This window comes from Leptonychotes weddellii, chromosome 5 (assembly GCF_054177405.1).
Source record: "Leptonychotes weddellii isolate Sample4059 chromosome 5, ASM5417740v2, whole genome shotgun sequence".
NCBI classification, from domain to species: domain Eukaryota; kingdom Metazoa; phylum Chordata; class Mammalia; order Carnivora; family Phocidae; genus Leptonychotes; species Leptonychotes weddellii.
Window position 1 is genome coordinate 105,697,761 of NC_138373.1, and position 18,736 is coordinate 105,716,496.

General features: G+C 39.2%; 1 protein-coding gene across 2 annotated transcripts; it reads right to left on the bottom strand.

Annotated features, from left to right (window-relative positions):
* Window positions 1-602: 602 nt before the first annotated feature.
* Window positions 603-18,281, bottom strand: GTSF1 (gametocyte specific factor 1). Of its 2 annotated transcripts, XM_081821768.1 has the most exons (8): window positions 18,243-18,281; window positions 12,117-12,217; window positions 9,608-9,734; window positions 9,077-9,160; window positions 8,557-8,620; window positions 7,259-7,353; window positions 6,299-6,331; window positions 603-3,751 (listed from the first exon to the last, which is right to left on the bottom strand). In XM_081821768.1, exons 1-7 carry the CDS (start codon window positions 18,256-18,258, stop codon window positions 6,315-6,317), a joined length of 504 nt encoding a protein of 167 aa, XP_081677894.1. In that variant the 5' UTR covers window positions 18,259-18,281; the 3' UTR covers window positions 603-3,751; window positions 6,299-6,314. The 2 variants fall into 2 exon arrangements, with proteins under 2 accessions (XP_081677894.1, XP_081677893.1); XM_081821767.1 differs by lacking the exon at window positions 18,243-18,281 and having other exon boundaries at window positions 12,117-12,340.
* Window positions 18,282-18,736: the final 455 nt, after the last annotated feature.

The window sequence follows — 18,736 nt, forward strand, 5'->3', positions numbered from 1 at the left end:
ATACCACATCTTCTTTCTCCATTCATCTGTTGATGGACATCTAGGCTCTTTCCATAGTTCGGCTATTGTAGACATTGCTGTTATAAATATTGGGGTGCATGTGCCCCTTCGGATCACTACATTTGTATCTTTGGGGTAAATACCCAGTAGTGCAATTGCTGGGTCGTAGGGTAGCTCTTATTTTCAACTTTTTAAGGAACCTCCATACTGTTTTCCAGGGTAGGGCCTGTTTCTTCATATGTTAAGATGAAGCTTTGGATTATGTGCTCCCTAAGCTCCCTTCCAGCCCCAAGGGTATATGAGATATGATGGGTGGGCATCAAAGTTACATACCTAGTGGAACCATATAATAAATGCTTATTTTTCAAGGGTTTTATAGAGCTAAAACACTGACTCTTCTGTTGAAATCTCCAATTCAACAAAAGGGTATCTCAATGGAGTTTCTAATCTCAAGATCAAGACTTTCCATCACTTTCAATTTGCACCTCTGCTAGAAAGTTCTACTCTAGAGAAAACCAACACAAGGAGCTAAATAAGCTAAGCCCCTGACCCTGTCCAGTGAAAACCTGAAACCCAAGCCTGAGGAAATAGAACTGAAACAGTTGAACTAGGAAAACATATTTATTTCAGTGACAAGTATTTTAATAAAAATGAGGAGGCATGGCTGGGTTCATATGCAACTTTTCATACAACCTGGATTTATTTCCTCCATACAATTGTGTGTGTGCATATATAAAATAAAACTAAACTTGTCTTCTTCATGTTTCCTCAAAGATTCTTATGCTATTTTAGTTTTTATATAAAACAATCTTTAAATAAGGTAAACACAAATGCAAATCTGCTGACCATATGGTTGATCTCCAGGGTTATTGTCGGCCTTAGGATGCTATTTTTCCTAGCTATAAACAATCTGAACTTTTATATTTGTCTCACCAGTTACCAAGTTTATAAGTTAAGTGAGTCGGACCAGGCAGTGGAATTGCTGTGTAAAGGGCAAATGCCCTGTTCATACACAGGTCTGCATTTATCAGACCTCGGTATGGCTGGAATAAAAAGTCACCTGAGACTGGGTATGGGTAACAGGTTCAAGTGTCTTCAGTGGCCTCTCAAGAGGCCATGGCTGTAAAGTAGGATGTGAATATGTTCTGAACCTTAATGGTACCAGGGAGACAGTGATCAAAAGAATGAGCAGTCACTACAGTATTTTTCTCATGGTATATAGGTAGTTTTCCTTATTCTACTCACGGAATTGGCACAAGAAAACAAATATTTTCTTAAAGGTTTCCTTTCCAAGGCCAGTCCTGCTTCAATCATTTTAAATTTAGTATACAAATCGCCTTGATTTTTATAACCTGCCTCTTTAAAAATGGCAATAATAAGCATAATGTTATCTCCTCAGTTTCTGCCTACTTTGGAGCTTAATATGAGCTGGGCACAGTAAAAACTACAGGACCCCAAGAATGCCAATATATGTATATCCATTTTGTTTGACATTAGGACTAACACAAGGAGCTACCACTCTGCCTCCACAATGAAAGAACACTGCAGTGCATTATTTGAAATTAAATCCAGATACTCTCCGTGTTTAGCTCAGGTACAGCTACCAGGAGAGCTCAGCATCATTTTAACCTACATGTGTTTATTCCTGGTGAGAACATTTGCAAATCACAATGGCACTTCCAGAACCCCTACAGAGAAAGGCAATCTTCCAAAAAAGCAAATCCTCTCCTTGGGGTAGACTGTAGAGGCTCTGGATAAGATCGAAATGCAGGCCTCAAAGGCTCTCTGGGCTAAGCTTTTGAAACACCTCTGCTTTTAACCTTTACCCATTAACACTTGACTTTAACTGAAATTAAAGAATATTCAGCTGCTTACCTGTCCACATTCCAAAGGGAAGCATTCTCTGAAAAAAAGGGTCTTACAGGTAAGCTTCTCCTCCCCAATTCTGACGGACCTATAAATAGTCACTTCTTTATTCTAGTTTTTGGGAATCTCCAAAAATCACCAGCAAACTAAATCCAGACTAGTGAATTCTAGGCCCAATAAATACCCTAAGCAGTCTCAGAAAGCTCCTGGACCAGACAAATTGGCTGCTTTAATCATTAGTTTACTGAAGAAACCACAGGATTTATTTTGTGAGCTAACAAAATTAACACAGGTAGGCATTCTCCTACTCATACTCGAAATGGTTAGATGTTTTGTGATTTTGTGGTTTCTATTTGATTCCTTTGTTGAGTTGTATTCATGCAGCTAATTCTTTGCAATGAGACTCACAACCTTGCTTGTTTTACCTAAACTAGGTAGGAGTTCTGGGTTACAAGTGTAGTATAAGAGTTTTGTTCTGTTATCACCCAAATGAAATCAAAAGGGTTTTGTATTTTCTAGTAATAAGACTATTAAATAACCTTAAGTTGGTGTGAGTATTGATTGATACACAAATAATCAGAATTAGTGGCATAATGGGTGTTTTCCCCCCTTCAATACATTATCACCCTCTCCAGAGGAAATGGTCTAGTTATTCTCTTAAGATCACACAGCTAGAAGCAGAAATACCATTGTACTGGGGCTATCTTGGACCCGTTTTTAGGCACTGCAACTAAATAAACAGCTCTGCTTCTATTAGGAGAGAATCCTGTTTCGTGTAAATATCATGAAAGAAGGCATTCCACAAGAGCCCACTCTTCCTTATCTGTTACTCACAAAAAATGTTACATGGATCATTTTTGAAATTATCACTATGCTTCATTCAAGTCCTTATCTATACCAGATCCCCAATCCCTCTCCCTGCCAGACAGATTTAGAACCAAACCAAACCAAACCTGAAAAAAACCAACCAACCAACAAAAACACACACACAAAAATGCACAGATACAAACAAACAAAAAGCTGGTCTGGGGAGATTATGAAGTTTCCTTGTAAGGGCCAACAAAATGCTAGGCTAGCCAGAGCCTTGGGTGTTTCAGAAATCTAACTTCTTATACACACATTCCAGGAGAGTCAGCAGGGCCATCACACATTTAAGCTTTGAAGCTTAATCAAATTTCACACATAGGTGGAAAGCCTCTCTCTTCTCCACACATACAATTGTTCCTCTCCTCCATTCCAATCTTCACTCCTACATAATCTACACCTGGCTTGACAGCTAGTACAATTTCTAGCTGGAATGTGGGAGAGAAACAAAAGAAACCTACTCTAGGTTGGAAATATTCAGGGAGCAAGGTGTTCTACAGATTCTAAACAAGAATGGGGTGTTTTGCTATCTAAATGCTATCAATGTCTTGAAGACTCTGGATAAGGAGATGCACTGATCAAAAAAGGACCATTCCTATAAATTTTAAAAGGAATCTGATCTATGTGTATCAGAGAACACAAATACACAGTTACTTTTTCCAACCCAAGTTTCTTGCCTGCTTTAGCTGGATCCTTTAAGATAACTTTAAATAATTATGTTTCATTAATGTGAAATGGGATGTGATTTCTGATCTTGGGGCTGCAGGTACTTAACCAAACTATCAAGCTATCTACGTTGATGCTTTATTTGAAACAGTTCTGAGTTTGAGGGCTGTCTGCAGCCCTCGAACTCATTTGTTGCATCAAATGAGTGAAGACTCAAAGCATGGAGGAAAAAAAAGGGTACTTGTCAGTTTGAAAGTCACAGACAGTTTATCTTTCTATAATTAGATTAGGAGGAAAAAACCACGAAGAACCCACTGGTAGCAGGAAGAAGCAAGAGTCTTCTAGAGTCTGGGATCTGCAAGGAAATGAAAGAAAAAAAAGAGTTCTTAGTTCCCTTCAGTGACAAAAACACCAACTACATCTGATAATAGGCCACACAACTACAACCTGATTAACATCTCTTGGTCAGCTGGAAGAATCTGATATTGTTAATGGCAGAACACCAAGTACCTTCTGACCCTTAGCTCTTCAGTACCACTAAGCACACAGAAACTTGTTAATTGAATCAAAAACATTCTACATAGAGCTCACTGTACACTGCTTGTATCAACAGTTTCATGAGTGAGCAGAAAATCAGAATTGACTATCCATACAATTGACATCTCCAGACAATTCTGGATTAATTTCAATTGACTTATATTGATCTTTTTCTCTTCTCATATGTTCTATCTATTCATTAATTCAGTAATATTTTTTGAGCTTTTACAACATACATTGGGGGAATAAAAATTAATATGGTATCACCTGCTTTGAGATACTTATCTAGTAAAAAGTAGATTTGTTGATAAAAACACGAGATAAAGCATATCAAGTGCAAGGTGAACAAACCCTCTTCATGTATATGCATTCAAGAAAATCTCCACCCACACTTAAGTTCCTTAAGGGAATAAATAAGTCCTATCTTCTATTTCTTTTGTATCTTTCCAAAGAAGCTAGAGAATTCTGTAACAACCGGCATTCAAAAAATGATACTTTATTAAGAGGATAAAAAGGTTTGTGGCTGTTTAAGGATTGTTACCTAACCTAGGATAATTTTTCTCTCCTGATTCCTCAGGGGTTATAAAGAAAAATACATTTTTAGCATGTAAGGGGTTTAATAGCAAAGAGTTAAGTTCCCAAGGAGAGAAGGTATCTAGTCTTAGGTGTTAGAGATAGAAGCTTCTCCTAGGCTTTCACCTTAATTTTTTTTTTAAAGATTTATCTATTTGAGAGAGAGAGAGAGAGAAAGAGAGACCATGCACACACGTGCGAGCGGGGACAGGGGCAGAGGGAGAGGGAAGCTGACTCCCCGCTGCGCAGGGAGCCTGAAGCGGGGTGATCCCAGGACCCTGAGACCATGACCTGAGCCAAAATCAAGAGCTGGCTGTTTAACTGACTGAGCCACCTAGAGTAACTTTTTTTTTTCTTGTAATCTCTACACCCAATGTGGGGCTCAAACTCACGACCCCAAGATTAAGAGTCGCATGCTCTCCCAACTGAGCCAGCCAGATGCCCCTGGACCATTTTTATTATGTAGCAATCCGTACTGTATGAGAACCAAGCATCTTGTGCAGTGTGTCAGAAGGGTTCAAAGTTCACCATTCATCCAGGTGGTGTGTGTTTTCCTGACACACCCCAGTGCTGTTGTGTCTCATTCCCTTCTGGGGCCAAATCCAATTTTCTGGTTTCCACATGTATTTAACAATTTGACATCAAAACCTACCAAGAGGGGCACCTGGGTGGCTCAGTCGTTAAGCGTCTGCCTTCGGCTCAGGTCATGATCCCAGGACCCTGGGTTCGAGCCCTACATCGGGCTCCCTGCTCAGCGGGAAGCCTGCTTCTCCCTCTCCCACTCCCCCTGCTTGTGTTCCCTCTCTCACTGTGTCTCTCTCTGTCAAGTAAATAAATAAAATCTTAAACAAAACAAAACAAAAACTTACCAAGAAAAATCGCTAGCACCTAGAAGCAACACATAAACATTATCGTCCATAGCTAAGGGGTGTTTGCTTTTGGAATCTCTTTTCTGCTTCTCACCAGAAGAAACATCAGTTTTGGCACAAAATGAACCCTAACTCACAGGAGATCCATCTGCTTCACTGTCCAGAGGAAGTGAATGAACTGGAAGGCAAGAGGCCAATTACTCACTCTTAAAGAAATATTCACAGAGAGCCTACTATCTGCAAGACAGTGGGGATATAGTCTCATTCCTAGCTTAATAATATTCCTTTTGGCAGGAGCAATATGGCTGGGCAACCTCAGCCAAAACAGCATTTGAAGAATCAAATTTGGCTCTGCCATAGGCATATAGGGTTACCTCAGGAAAGGCTTCATCTGTAAAAAGTAAAATATTTTAGTCTCTTCATAGAGATTTTGTGAGATTCTGCTAAATCAAATATTCAGGTAAGATCAACAGTGCAAGCTTCTTAGAGACCCCAAACTTTTAACTGCTCATTAAAAAGAGTATGAATTTTTTGCTGAGTGTTAAACTGTACTGCACAGGGCAAGAATTGCAGAGCAGTGAAGCACAGCGGTCTGATTAATTTCAGTCCATTAAAAAGGCATGATAGATCTCGAATGCAACTTTGATAAAAAAAAAAAAGAAAAAGAAAAAAGGAAAAAGGCAATGTGTACTAACGTTAGGGAAAGCAACATGGCATGTTAACAGGATTCTAATTTAACAAGTAAATGCCTATTCATTAGCGTGTAGAGCCATAACAGAAGCTATATACTTAAAAAATACAGGCACACACAAAGCTTTAATTTGGTACCATAATCTGAAGGAAAATTGGACCCAAATTGCTTTATGTCCAGTTAAATCTTGCTACCATCTGAAGAGAGAGTGAAATAAAACTGAAACACTTACTTGATGAGCTATTCAGTTACTGTGCATTTCCATCTATAGAGTAGAAATATTTCAAAATAAATACACCATGACAATTGAAATTCACTCCTTCCCCTATTCTTACTAAACACAAATGACTTATTATTCTTGGGGTATACTGAATTACAATATAAAAGTGGAAGAATTTAAAATTAGTGATTGGATTCTATTCAAGAGCATGGGAAAAGAATAGTATATTACCTCTCTAGCCTTTAGGCATATGATGTGGTGAACTCATTTTTTTGGGAAATGCAAATATCCAAAGGGAAATGTTTTAAAGGGAATCCTCTAGCCACCTAAAAAATTAGCTCAAATAGTAGCAAAGACTGACATCAAGGGAATCTGAATTTGGGGGCAACATTAGGAAAGTCTGTATTAAATAAAAATGATAGTATCTTGGGTGTTCCCCATGTGGGAATTTATCAGGGTGATATGATATGAATTTAGTACCTATTTACTCGGCACGGTTTCTGATGTCTAGGGAAGACATCAGAATACTATTCTTATGCTAGTTCCTATAACTTATTACTTTCGTTTTCTTTCTACTCATTTCCTTTTAGGTCTCTGCAATCCAATTTCTAATCCCAATTTCTACTGATATGATGCCTTGAGTGTCAGAGATGACTTCCTCCTGCCCAGTGTCAGTAGCCTTTTTATTGGTCTCCAAATTTACCCAAGGTATTTGATGTCAGTGGTCATCCCAACTTGAAAATATTCTTTTGGTTTCTGCGATCTTGTACTTTCTTATTCATGATTTCCTGTTACTAACCAGGGCCGGGCCTAGGGTGTAGGGAGTGAGGTGCTCAGAATGCAAAATTTAAGGAGGCACTCAGGGTCATGTGAGTGTAATGTGTTCACACTGACTATGTCCCTGAATAATCAAGACCAACTGTATTTAGCACAACGAAAAGAGTAAAAACATTTTGCCTTTATTTCACTTACTGTTTTTCCATGGCAGAACATATGGCAGAGACTTGGGAACACGCATGCCTGAAGCCAGGTTACTCTTAGGTTCCATAACTATGTTGCTTGCAGGGCTGCAAAAACAAAGACAAATCTGCGTATGCCAGCATATCTGTATTCTTTAGGCAGGCACACACAAGACAATCAAAATGTGTGTTTTGTAATTTGGGAGGAAACAGCAAACTACATTCTGAAATGCAAACACATTTCCATCAAAACATTCTTGCAATTAGAATGATTACCACTTCTCTGAAAAGCTCACTGTTCTGTACAAGCATTAAGATGGGTCTAACCATTTTCCTTTTCCAGAAATTGAGATAAACAGCAATGCCATCTACTGTTCAGTTATATGACAGGCTCATCAACTCACTCAATAAATGTAAGAGATAAAATAAAATGCCAAGACAACCAAACCAAAGGCAACAAATCTCATAGAACTGAGGTAAAATTAAAATTGTGCTATTAAGATTCATCTTTAAGTTTTTCTATTTTAGTGCACACACAAAATAAGGTACATGTACAATTACTAACTTATCTTAGGAGCTAAGAAAAATTGACAAGCATTCTATTTGGGGAAAAATGAAGTCTAGCATCTCATTCCTTCATTTTCTAATCCATAAATATTCTCATTTCTGAATATCTGAAACTTGATCTTCTAAGGTTTGAAGATGAAGCAGTAATGAGAAATCTCATAGATTTAAATTAGATAAAGGGGTGCCTGGGTGGCCCGGTCAGTTAAGTGGTTAAGCGTCTGACTCTTGATCTCAGCTCAGGTTTTGATCTCAGGGTTACGAGTTCAAGCCCCACACTGAGATACAAATTAGATACAAAATCAGTGGAAAGAAGAGATGCATTTTCTTCCCTACCCAATAGGTACTCTGGCTTGCCCGATTTCAAATCAAGAACTTTCAGGATTATTTTTCCTTAGACACTAATTACCCAGAGTGGTGTCACTGGAGAATTTTTTCCAAGTATTAAAATAATGCCAACTCAGCAAAAAACCCAACTTAGACGTAAGAATGTCTGGTACCACGGTCTCCCTTGCTAGACTATAAGCTAGTATTTTTGTGTTCCCATAGTGATTAACACAAAGCATGTGACCTTTTTATGAATCGAGGAATAAATAAGGAAAATAACCCATCAAAACTATCTAGACTAAGTTACCACCAAGTAACATCATTAAGGAAAGAGATCAAATCATGCTTTGGTGGCTTCTTTTGGTAACAGGTCACTTGGATTTTGGGAGGCAGTGCTGGGAATGAGCCCATTTCACTTACCTGTTGTTGCCACAGTAGTTGGCTGTGCCCCAGACAAATGGGGTGCTGGTCTGTTCCCAAAGATCTGCCAAAGAAAGAACACAGTTTGTGACACTCCTGTAAAACACCAGTTTATGCTAGTTGAATCTGTAAGGCGGGAAATAATACACCTAAGTTTAGAGAAATTTAAAGATTGATCAAGTACCCTGCTGAAGTGACACAGTAGCAGGAATTTAATTGAAGGATATAAACACAAGCAACCTAAATAATAATAAACGTGCCCAGTAACAACCAAACACAGATGGTACAACACAATTTATGGAAAAAAAACAGATGTAAAGAAGTGCTTTTTCCAGTCAAGAGGGATAGGCTGTTCCACGTGTCTGCACAGTGATACGAATGTGCTTGTTTTGAGGCCCAATAACAATAATAAGGCGTTCCGAACATGGTATGTTCCTAAAAAAGGAAAATCTTCCTTCTGTCTAAAGCAAATGACTTGCGATTTAGACATTGTGAAGAAAAAGATGTAGAGACACTTCACCTTTATCCCAGTCCTCATCGCAAGGAGGGCACTGCCATGTGCTCTCAGCCAGAGTCTCTTGTCCAAGGTTCCTGGTTTGGTTGACTGCAAGATAACAAAGATTCTGATGTAAAAAGGGGACATCGTCAGGTTATTATGTTTAAAGGGGTTAAGTGGCTTAAAAGGTTTCAGGGTAGCCTAATAGGTCTTTGTTTCTGAAAAACAGATGCTACGAAAGCTAAGCAGAGGTCTTATCCCCTTGCAGAAGAAAAAGAAGCTGAAACAAAGATTGTTTGTCTTGGTTTATGACAATAAAAGGATTTTTATTTTTAGATTAATTACTGGTAAGATGGATCAGGTTGTTCAAAAGAGAAAGCAGTCTGATAAACACAGCCTGACAACCTTTTATTGATGAGATAAAATACTCAAGGGCAGAAAGGTACTATTCTGAAATGATGAAAGCCAAAAATCAAGAAATCAAGGTGACAACGGAGCATAATACAAATCTGAAGGGGCTAACCTCTAGGACTGAAACCTTTTAGCTAGTCTTACCAACATCCTGCTCAATACAACTTTTATCCTCACAGCTTGAGATATGATGACTGATTTCGGCCCGAGGAACCTGGTGGCGAGCATTGAAAGGACAAGTAGCCAATTTGTTTGCGACATCAGGATGATTCTGTGGAACAAAAATTAAGAGGTCTATCAATTCTTTGATTCTCTTCAGGTTCAAAGGGAGTGGCTTAGCCTTATTCTATAAATGGCTCCCCTAAAATCTCTCAATAAACTTGTGGCTTAACTATGGTAGGTGAACTCATGGTAGAAAATTAAGAGGGAATGAATTATTTCTCCTCACACAGACTGTACAGATGACCTCAAACTCATCAAAATGTAAGCTTCTTTCTTATGCTCACAGAGACAGACAACACTGATACTGGGTTTACAGTGGCTTACAGGGGAGTAAACAGTGAATTTAGGATTGGGTATTTGAACCATATTTCCCAGGGTCCCAAGACTGGCAGCACAGCCTGTCATGGTGGAGCTCTCTGGATGTCTCCGAAGGGTGATATTCAGGGAACAGTAACACGAAAACATAATCTTAGTCTGCACTGCGGTAGCACGCCTATTGCCATGCAGTAGTGCTGGAAAACAGCAGTGGGGAGGGAGCCGCAGAAGAACCCGCAGTGAGTTTTCAGATTAACACAGGAATGCTTATTTCAAGTAACGATGCCTGAAAGGAGGCTGTGAACAACTGGGCCTTTATTTCAGCTATTTCACTAAGGAAAAGCCCAAATGTGAGAGTCTACTCTGCTGATCAAGTTCTCTGTTTTAAAACAAAACAAAACACCCAAAGGGTTTATCGTATATCAAATCCTATAGTAAGCTACCAGGAATTAAGAAGCTGATTTATTAGAAGCAAAACATTTATCACAAATAATATTCAAAAAAGTAAAAATAATGTGAAGTGGAAGGACGCTAAGAAAAAATAGAGGATGAAGAAAATTATGAGGGCAGTTATCTTCATGATTTTCGTAAGGGATACTGAGCATTCCAATGCAAAGATTTTTGTGGTCAAAGATCAAGAGCATTAGAAGAGGGGAATTAAAGGGGTGCCTGGGTGGTTCAGTTGGTTAAACGTCTGACTCTTGATTTCAGCTCAGGTCATGATCTCAGGGTCGTGAGATGGAGCCCTGGGTTGGGCTCTGACCTGGGCATGGAGACTGCTTAAGATTCTCTCTCTCTCTCTCTCTCTCTCCCTCTTCCTCTGCCCCACACTCCTCCCCGAATGCACGGGCTTTCTCACTCTCTTAAAAAAAAAAAAAAAAAAAAAAAGGGAGTTAAAGACAATGTGTCTTTTTATTGCTTAGTTTCCTTTCCCAACCTTTATCCTTAGGGACATGTTTGCAATCCTAGGGAACCAAGTCGTGGTGGTATCTGCTGGTCCACATTATCCAGGTTCAACTTTAAGGGATCTTTGCTCTAGAGATTTAAAAGAGCTGCAGAAATGATCAACAAAGGCATGATAATCATGTCATGAGGACTGCAAGAGAAACACCCTTTAAAGGATGTTAATGCATACATGAATTGTATGCAGTTTGGATTAAATACCAAAAATGCTGTCTAAGCATAAATCCTGCAGACCTTTGGCCTTTGTTTTTTTTTTTTTTAAATTTTTTTTAATATTAGAGTATCTTTTTTTTTTTTTTGATTTTATTTATTTGACAGAGAGAGACACAGCGAGAGAGGGAACACAAGCAGGGGGAGTGGGAGAGGGAGAAGCAGGCTTCCCGCTGAGCGGGGAGCCCGATGCGATGTGGGGCTCGATCCCAGGACCGATGTGATGCGGGGCTCGATCCCAGGACCCTGAGATCATGACCTGAGCCGAAGGCAGACGCTTAACGACTGAGCCACCCAGGCGCCCCGACCTTTGGCCTTTGTATCCGACATCTGTATTCTAACAATCCTTTCCAAGTGCCTCAATTAGTATGCCAGCATTAAAGTAGTTTATATCTAAGACTACAAAAGAGTGACCAGAGAAAAAAACTCAAACTCTGATTAGTTGTCCCCCACCAAAAGATGCTTCAACCAAAGACTGAAACTTGGAGAAACTGTTATTTTTAGGAATAATCTTTTCTTAGGCTAACCTCTAGCTGTTCAACTTCTCTAAAATTTCCAAACAAAAAGAAATCAGAATTAAGTGTATTATGGCACTCAATCCTTATCAGGACAATGAACACATCAAATTCACAAGGCAAGAGGGATTGCTCATTGCTAGCAAAAATTAGTTTTTCCTCTGTTTTATGAAGTGTGAGAAGAGTATATAGAGGGTGCTTTGTCACTAGTTAGGGAGAAAAAAAAACAAAAACAAGAAAAAGCTATGTACTCAAGAAATAAACTCCTTTCTGTAAATGTTGGTATTTAACACAAAAGCAGATTACTAAAACAAGTCCGGCATTAAATTAAAACATTTTTGCTAAAATTATATGATATTCACAAAATTTGGCTTTTTAAAAGAACTCAAGAGGTCATTACAAGGCAAATTATGAAGATAATGCCTTACCTTTCTGCACTTGATAAGATGATAAGGAAACCTGCAGGCCCTGATCTGGTGGTTTTTATCATAGGGGCATTGTAATAGCTTTTCAGGGTCCAGGGAATCGACTGAAAGAAAGAAGAGTAGGATAAACATAAAGCTTAAGCTTTAAACCTTTGTAAAACTACAGTATTCCAGGCACACTGGATTTTTAAACAGAATCTATAAGAATAGAACATGACAGTCTAACAACAACTTGGAATTAAAAAAAAAAAAAGGGTGACTAAACATTTAAACATGAAAATGTAACTCCGGGAAGATAAAACTGTATTACCACCAAATCTTTGTAAGTACAGCAAAACAAGCTGTCATGGGATAGGATCTTAGTTCATATCTGGTTGTACATAAATTTGTTTTATGCTAAGGGCAACCAACAATGAAAACAACAATAAAGTTAAATGAAATGATACCCTTTTTTCCCTTCTAGACGTGCTAATTCAGGGTCATTCTTATATCTAGCTAGCCTAAGCAAAGCCTCTTAACCAGTATGCTAAAGTTAGAATGGATGGTGTGCCAATATACCAGTGCAGGGTACCTCTGCACATGCTCCCCCATCCCCTACCAGTCACTTCTAGGGCAAGTTGAGGGCAGTTACTCCCCTTTGCCAGCATTCTTGCCTATTGACTAGTATGTTATGGCATGAAAAAAGTTCATAAGGACTGCTCTAGATCAGTTATAAGCTCTATGGAAGCTTGATAGGTGATTTCTTTTTCATCTGTCTGCTTGGATTTACTACTATAAGTAGTTCCTAATCTTGGTTACTCTAGATACCTCTCAAAAGAAACCAATACCTTTATCAGATAGGTGGTTTTACTTTTCATAGTTTGGCACACAGATGAGAAAAAAAATCAGAATTCTTTAATCTAGTGATTATCAAATTGGGCAGATAAAAAAAATAATCTGCAAAAACAGAACGTCCTAAATTTAAGACAACTGCAGACATATGGAGCTGTTCTGTGAAAGAAAGCCCCTAACCTAGACCATGCTATTTAAAACTTCTCTTAGAAGACTATATTTTCAGGCGCCTGGGTGGCTCAGTTGGTTAAGCGACTGCCTTCGGCTCAGGTCATGATCCCAGAGTCCTGGGATAGAGTCCCACATCGGGCTCCCCCCGCTCTGTGGGGAGCCTGCTTCTCCCCTTCCCTCTGTCTGCCACTCCCCCTGCTTGTGCTCTCTCTCTGTCAAAAAAAAAAAAAAAAAAAAAAGACTATACTTTCAGGAATCATCTCTACATAGTTACTTAAGAAGTTTCTCTAAATGTGTAAAGCTACCCGTAGGCTTTACAAATTTTAGCAAGCTTGATTAATGAAGGGAAATTAAAAGGGTTAAGCACATTCTGAGTGTATTATAAGGAGGACAAGAGGCAACCTAATAAAATGCTGTTACCATCATTGAAGGCAATGATAAAAGTGAAATAAGATAAACAATTCACATTTGATAAGGAGCTTATAAACCAGGAGACTGCTATGAAAATCAGAAGCCAGTGGGGAATTGAAACAGACAGTTTCACTGGAAGAGTGGTAAACATGCAAAAAATTGCTAACCATGATCGTGATGCAAATGAGCCAGAAAGGTGACTTGAAGGACAGAATGAATAGGAAGGAAAAGTCTTAGAGGACAGGCAAGTTTATTGGACCAGGCTCATCCTGACCAGCAATCTTTTCATATTTCTGAAGCCTCAGGACACCCAGGGAGAGTTTACAGATAAAATTCTTATTAGTTTCCCTTCATTTAATCCATTCCATCATGAGCAAATGTTAGGTCATGTCAGCAGCTGACAGACCAGACATACCTTATGATTCATACACATTATGCTGCCTATACAGTGACATATATCAGAGTTGATAATGACGACTTCCTATCACAATGGTTTTACTTCCTGGCCTCTGGTAACTTAGGTTAGCTCTAAACTGGTTTTCTAGATTTAAAAAATTTTATTTTACTTTTAATTAAAAAAATTTTAATGGTGATAAAAATATGTAACATAAAATTTACCACCTTAACCAATTTTAAGTGTATAATTAGGTAGTGTTAAGTATATTCACACTGTTATGCAACCAGTTTCCAGAATTTTTCATCTTGCAAAACTGAAACTCGATACCCATTAAGCAATAATTCCCTATTCTCTCCTCTTCCCAATCCCTGGCAACCACTAATTCTACTTTTTGTTTCTATGAGTCTATTCCAGATACTTCATATAAGTAAAATCATAGTGTATGTCTTTTTTTGGACTGACTTATTTCATTTAGCATAATGTTCTCAAGGTTCATCCATATTGTAGCATGTGACAGGATTTCCTGTACCTATTTTGCTATTTTTTTTAAGTTTTTATTTATATTTTTTAGTAATCTCTACCCCCAATGTGGGGCTTGAGCTCATGACCCTGAGATCAAGAGTTGTATGCTCTTCCAACTGAGCCAGCCAGGTGCCCCACTTGTTTTTTCTTTTTTTTAACTTAATATATCCTGGAGCTCCTTCTATGTCAGGATACAAAAAGAATATAAAGCAAACAAACAAAAAACCCAAAACCAAACCAAACCCAAACAGGAATATTTCAGTGCTGCATACGGATTTGCCATAGATTCTTTTTTTTTTTAATGATTTTATTTATTCATTTGAAAGGGAGAGAGACAGAGAGAGCACGAGCAGGGGGGAGAGGCAGAGGCAGAGAGAGAAACAGGCTCCCCGCTGAGCCGGGAGCCTGACGCGGGGCCCGATCCCAGGACCCGGAGATCATGAACCGAGCCGAAGGCAGACGCTCAACCATCTGAGCCACCCAGGTGCCCCATAGATTCTTTTTTTTTTAAGATTTTTTTTTTTTTTAAAGATTTCATTTATTTATTTGAGAGCGAGAATGAGAGAAAGAGAGAGCATGAGAGGGGGAGGGTCAGAGGGAGAAGCAGACTCCCTGCTGAGCAGGGAGCCCGATGCGGGACTCGATCCCAGGACTCCAGGATCACGACCTGAGCCGAAGGCAGTCGCTTAACCAACTGAGCCACCCAGGCGCCCCTTTTTTAAGATTTTTTAAAAAAATTTATTCATTTGAGACACAGAGATACAGAGAGAGAGAGCATGAGCAGGGGGAGAAGCAGGGAGCCCGACGTGGGGCTCGATCCCAGGGGGGATCATGACCTGAGCTGAAGGCAGACGCTTAACCATCTGAGCCACCCAGACACCCCTGCCATAGATTCTTAATCATTTCTCTTACTGATGGACATTTAGGTCATTTCCAGTTTTTTATTATTATATAAAATGCTGTGACTAACAATCTGGTATATACTTCTTTGTGTACGAGGAGTATTTCACTTGGGCAGATACCTAAGAGTGCTGCATTGAAGTATATGTGCATTTAAAGTAACAAATACTTTATACTTGTAATAAATACTTGTAATAAATACTATCAAACTGCTCATCAAAAATTCTATCTGGCTTTTTGGCAATATAACTTAATTTGGAAAACAGAGTAGGCCCTGTGGACAAGCTCTCTCCAAAAGCACAGACTCAGATGTTTTTTTTTTTTAAACTATTTTTTAAAAATTATTATGTTATGTTAATCACCATACATTACATCATTAGTTTTTGATGTAGTGTTCTATGATTCATTGTTTGCATACAACACCCAGTGCTCCATGCAGTACGTGCCCTCTTTAATACCCATCACCGGGCTAACCCATCCCCCACCCCCCTCCCCTCTAGAACCCTCAGTTTGTTTCTCAGAGTCCATAGTCTCTCATGGTTCGTCTCCCCCTCCGATTTCCCTCCCTTCATTCTTCCCTTCCTGCTATCTTTTTTTTTTTTTTTTTAACATATAATGTATTATTTGTTTCAGAGATACAGGTCTGTGATTCAACAGTCTTACACAATTCACAGCGCTCACCATAGCACATACCCTCCCCCATGTCTATCACCCAGCCACCCCATCCATCCCACCCCCCACCACTCCAGCAAACCTCAGTTTGTTTCCTGAGATTAGGAATTCCTCACATCAGTGAGGTCATATGATACATGTCTTTCTCTGATTGATTTATTTTGCTTAGCATAATACCCAGATGTTTCTCACTCCTGGGTAGGGCCTGAAACCCACGGTGAGAAATGGAGGAAACTTCATAGAAATAGGGAACTAGACTTGACAAAAGTATCATCAGTTAAGGGGCGCCTGGGTGGCTCAGTTGGTTGAGCGACTGCCTTCGGCTCAGGTCATGATCCTGGAGTCCCGGGATCGAGTCCCGCATCGGGCTCCCTGCTCGGCGGGGAGTCTGCTTCTCCCTCTCCCACTCCCCGTTTGTGTTCCCTCTCTCGCTGTGTCTTTCTCTGTCAAATAAATAAATAAAATCTTAAAAAAAAAGAAAAAAAAAAAAAGTATCATCAGTTAAGAGGTACAGCCCCAAACAGAAGCTGGAGATCTTTAGATCAGATTAAGGTTATAGTTTAAGGTCAATTTGGGAAGAAGGTCAAGTATATCCTAAGGCAGTGTTAAGTTACTTGGGGTCTGTGCTAAAATGCACATTCTGATTCAATAGGTCTGGGATGGGGCCCAGAGATTGTGCATTTCTAACAACTCCCAGGTGATATTTTTCTAAGAAAAAAATTATGGCTGAAAAAAGTAAAGAATGAGAGACATAAAGGGCAGCTGTTGCTTTCTAATTTAATAGAGAGTAGTAAGCTTCCAAGAATAAATATAAATCTACCTATCTCACATGGAATTCCAGGTTTACATTAAAATATCTTTTTAAAAAATATTTTATTTATTTATTTGAGAGAGAGAGAGAGAGAGCACACAAGAGGGGCAGACAGAGAGGGAGAAGCAGGCTCCCCAAAAAGCAGAGAGCCCAACGTGGGGCTCAATCCCAGGGGATCCTCGGGGATCATGACCTGAGCTGAAGGCAGACACCAAACCAACTGAGCCACCCAGGCACTCCTACATTACAATATCTTTAAAAAAATTAAGGAGGTAGGGGAGAGAACCCTAAGGAAGACCAAGGAGAATCAGTCTTCTAGATCAATGATTCTCAAAGTGTGGTCCTCAGATCAGCAGCCTCAACTGAGAACATATTAGAACTGCAAATTCTTGGGTCCCAGACCTTCTGAATCAGAAAGTCTGGGGGTAAACAACAACGACAAAACACAAAAAAAACCCCCAAACCAAACAAACAAAAAGAAATTCTGGGGTAAGTCCAGCAACCTGAGTTTTAACGAGCTCCCTGGGTGATCTTGCTGCATGCTCAAGTTTGAGAACCTCTGATATAGATATTTAATGAAGACTATTTCCATGTAGTTTCTATATATCGATGATTAAGATTCTATTGGACCCTTCCTTGAAGGTAGAATGGGACTAAAAAATATCCTTTAGTTGGAACTTATTAACTCCAAAGAGACTCTGAACAATACAGCAAAGTAAGAAACAAAGTAGGCCCTGTTGACAAGTTTCATCCACTCATTGATGCAGATGTTCCTTAAACTTGGTCAGGGCTTAGAAACCATAGTGCCTTATGGTATCAAGTGTGGCATTACATATGAACAACATATGACTCTGTCTCTAACTATGTAACCTTGGGCAAATCGTTAATCTAGGTTCTATTTTCTCCCATGTAAAATCCAAACGTTAAATGAAATGATTTTTGGGGTCTCTTTTGTTTCTACATTTGTATGATTCTAGATGCTAGCTCCCTTCTGACTTCTTGGGCCATCTAAGGTTCCTGGATCACTTGAGAAATAAGAATTCTTCCTAGGATTTCTTTAACCCCAAGAACTCAATGTGTATCAGCATTATTATGAATATCATATTGTCTCTCAAAATAGAAAACAGAGGTTACTATCCCCTTGTCCTTAATAGGAGAAACTGAAGCCCTGCAAAATTATGTTTCATTTAATAAAAATATAGTTTAACACAGATGTCCCAACTGTAGCCTTTCCAAAGCTTGATAATTTCAAGTGTCTTATTTCAAATTTGGGAACTTCTCTACTACCACACAGACATCCTCAGTAGTTGAAGGAGAAATGTGAATCTTTCCCAAAACACTAAAGGTCTTGTCAGACATAAAACTATATGTAAAGAATTTAACTTATTCTCTAAAAGCAATAAGAAATACATACTGTAAGTTTCTTCCATGCTGGAAATGAAGAAGCTGAATCCAAGCGCTGAGGGGGAAAAAAAAAAGCAGTGGTTCAGTAAACAGGACTACTAATTTAAAGTGTATTCAGGTGATAAGATAGTCTACTTTAAGTGCCATTTCAACAACCTGTCACTGTTCACCATCCATTAGGGTTCGATGCTATTTAACATTAAAGGGGGCAAGTCAAGACCACAAGAGAATTACTGTTTAAACTTTAGGGTAAACGTAAGAATAGGGTACTATTTTATTTATTTATTTTTTTAAAGATTTTATTTATTTATATGACAGAGAGAGACACAGCTAGAGAGGGAACACAAGCAGGGGGAGTGGGAGAGGCAGAAGCAGGCCCCCCGCTGAGCAGGGAGCCCGATGCGGGGCTCGATCCCAGCACCCTGGGACCATGACCTGAGCCGAAGGCAGACGCCCAACGACTGAGCCACCCAGGCGCCCCAAATAGGGTACTATTTTAAAACT

Coding starts and splice junctions, on each gene's coding strand:
- GTSF1 (XM_081821767.1), bottom strand. CDS start 12,245: ATGTTTATCCTACTCTTCTTTCTTTCAGTCGATTCCCTGGACCCTGAA. Junction 8,621..9,076: donor CGATGAGGACTGGGATAAAG/GTGAAGTGTCTC, acceptor TTTCTTTGGCAG/ATCTTTGGGAACAGACCAGC. Junction 7,354..8,556: donor AACTACTGTGGCAACAACAG/GTAAGTGAAATG, acceptor TTGTTTTTGCAG/CCCTGCAAGCAACATAGTTA.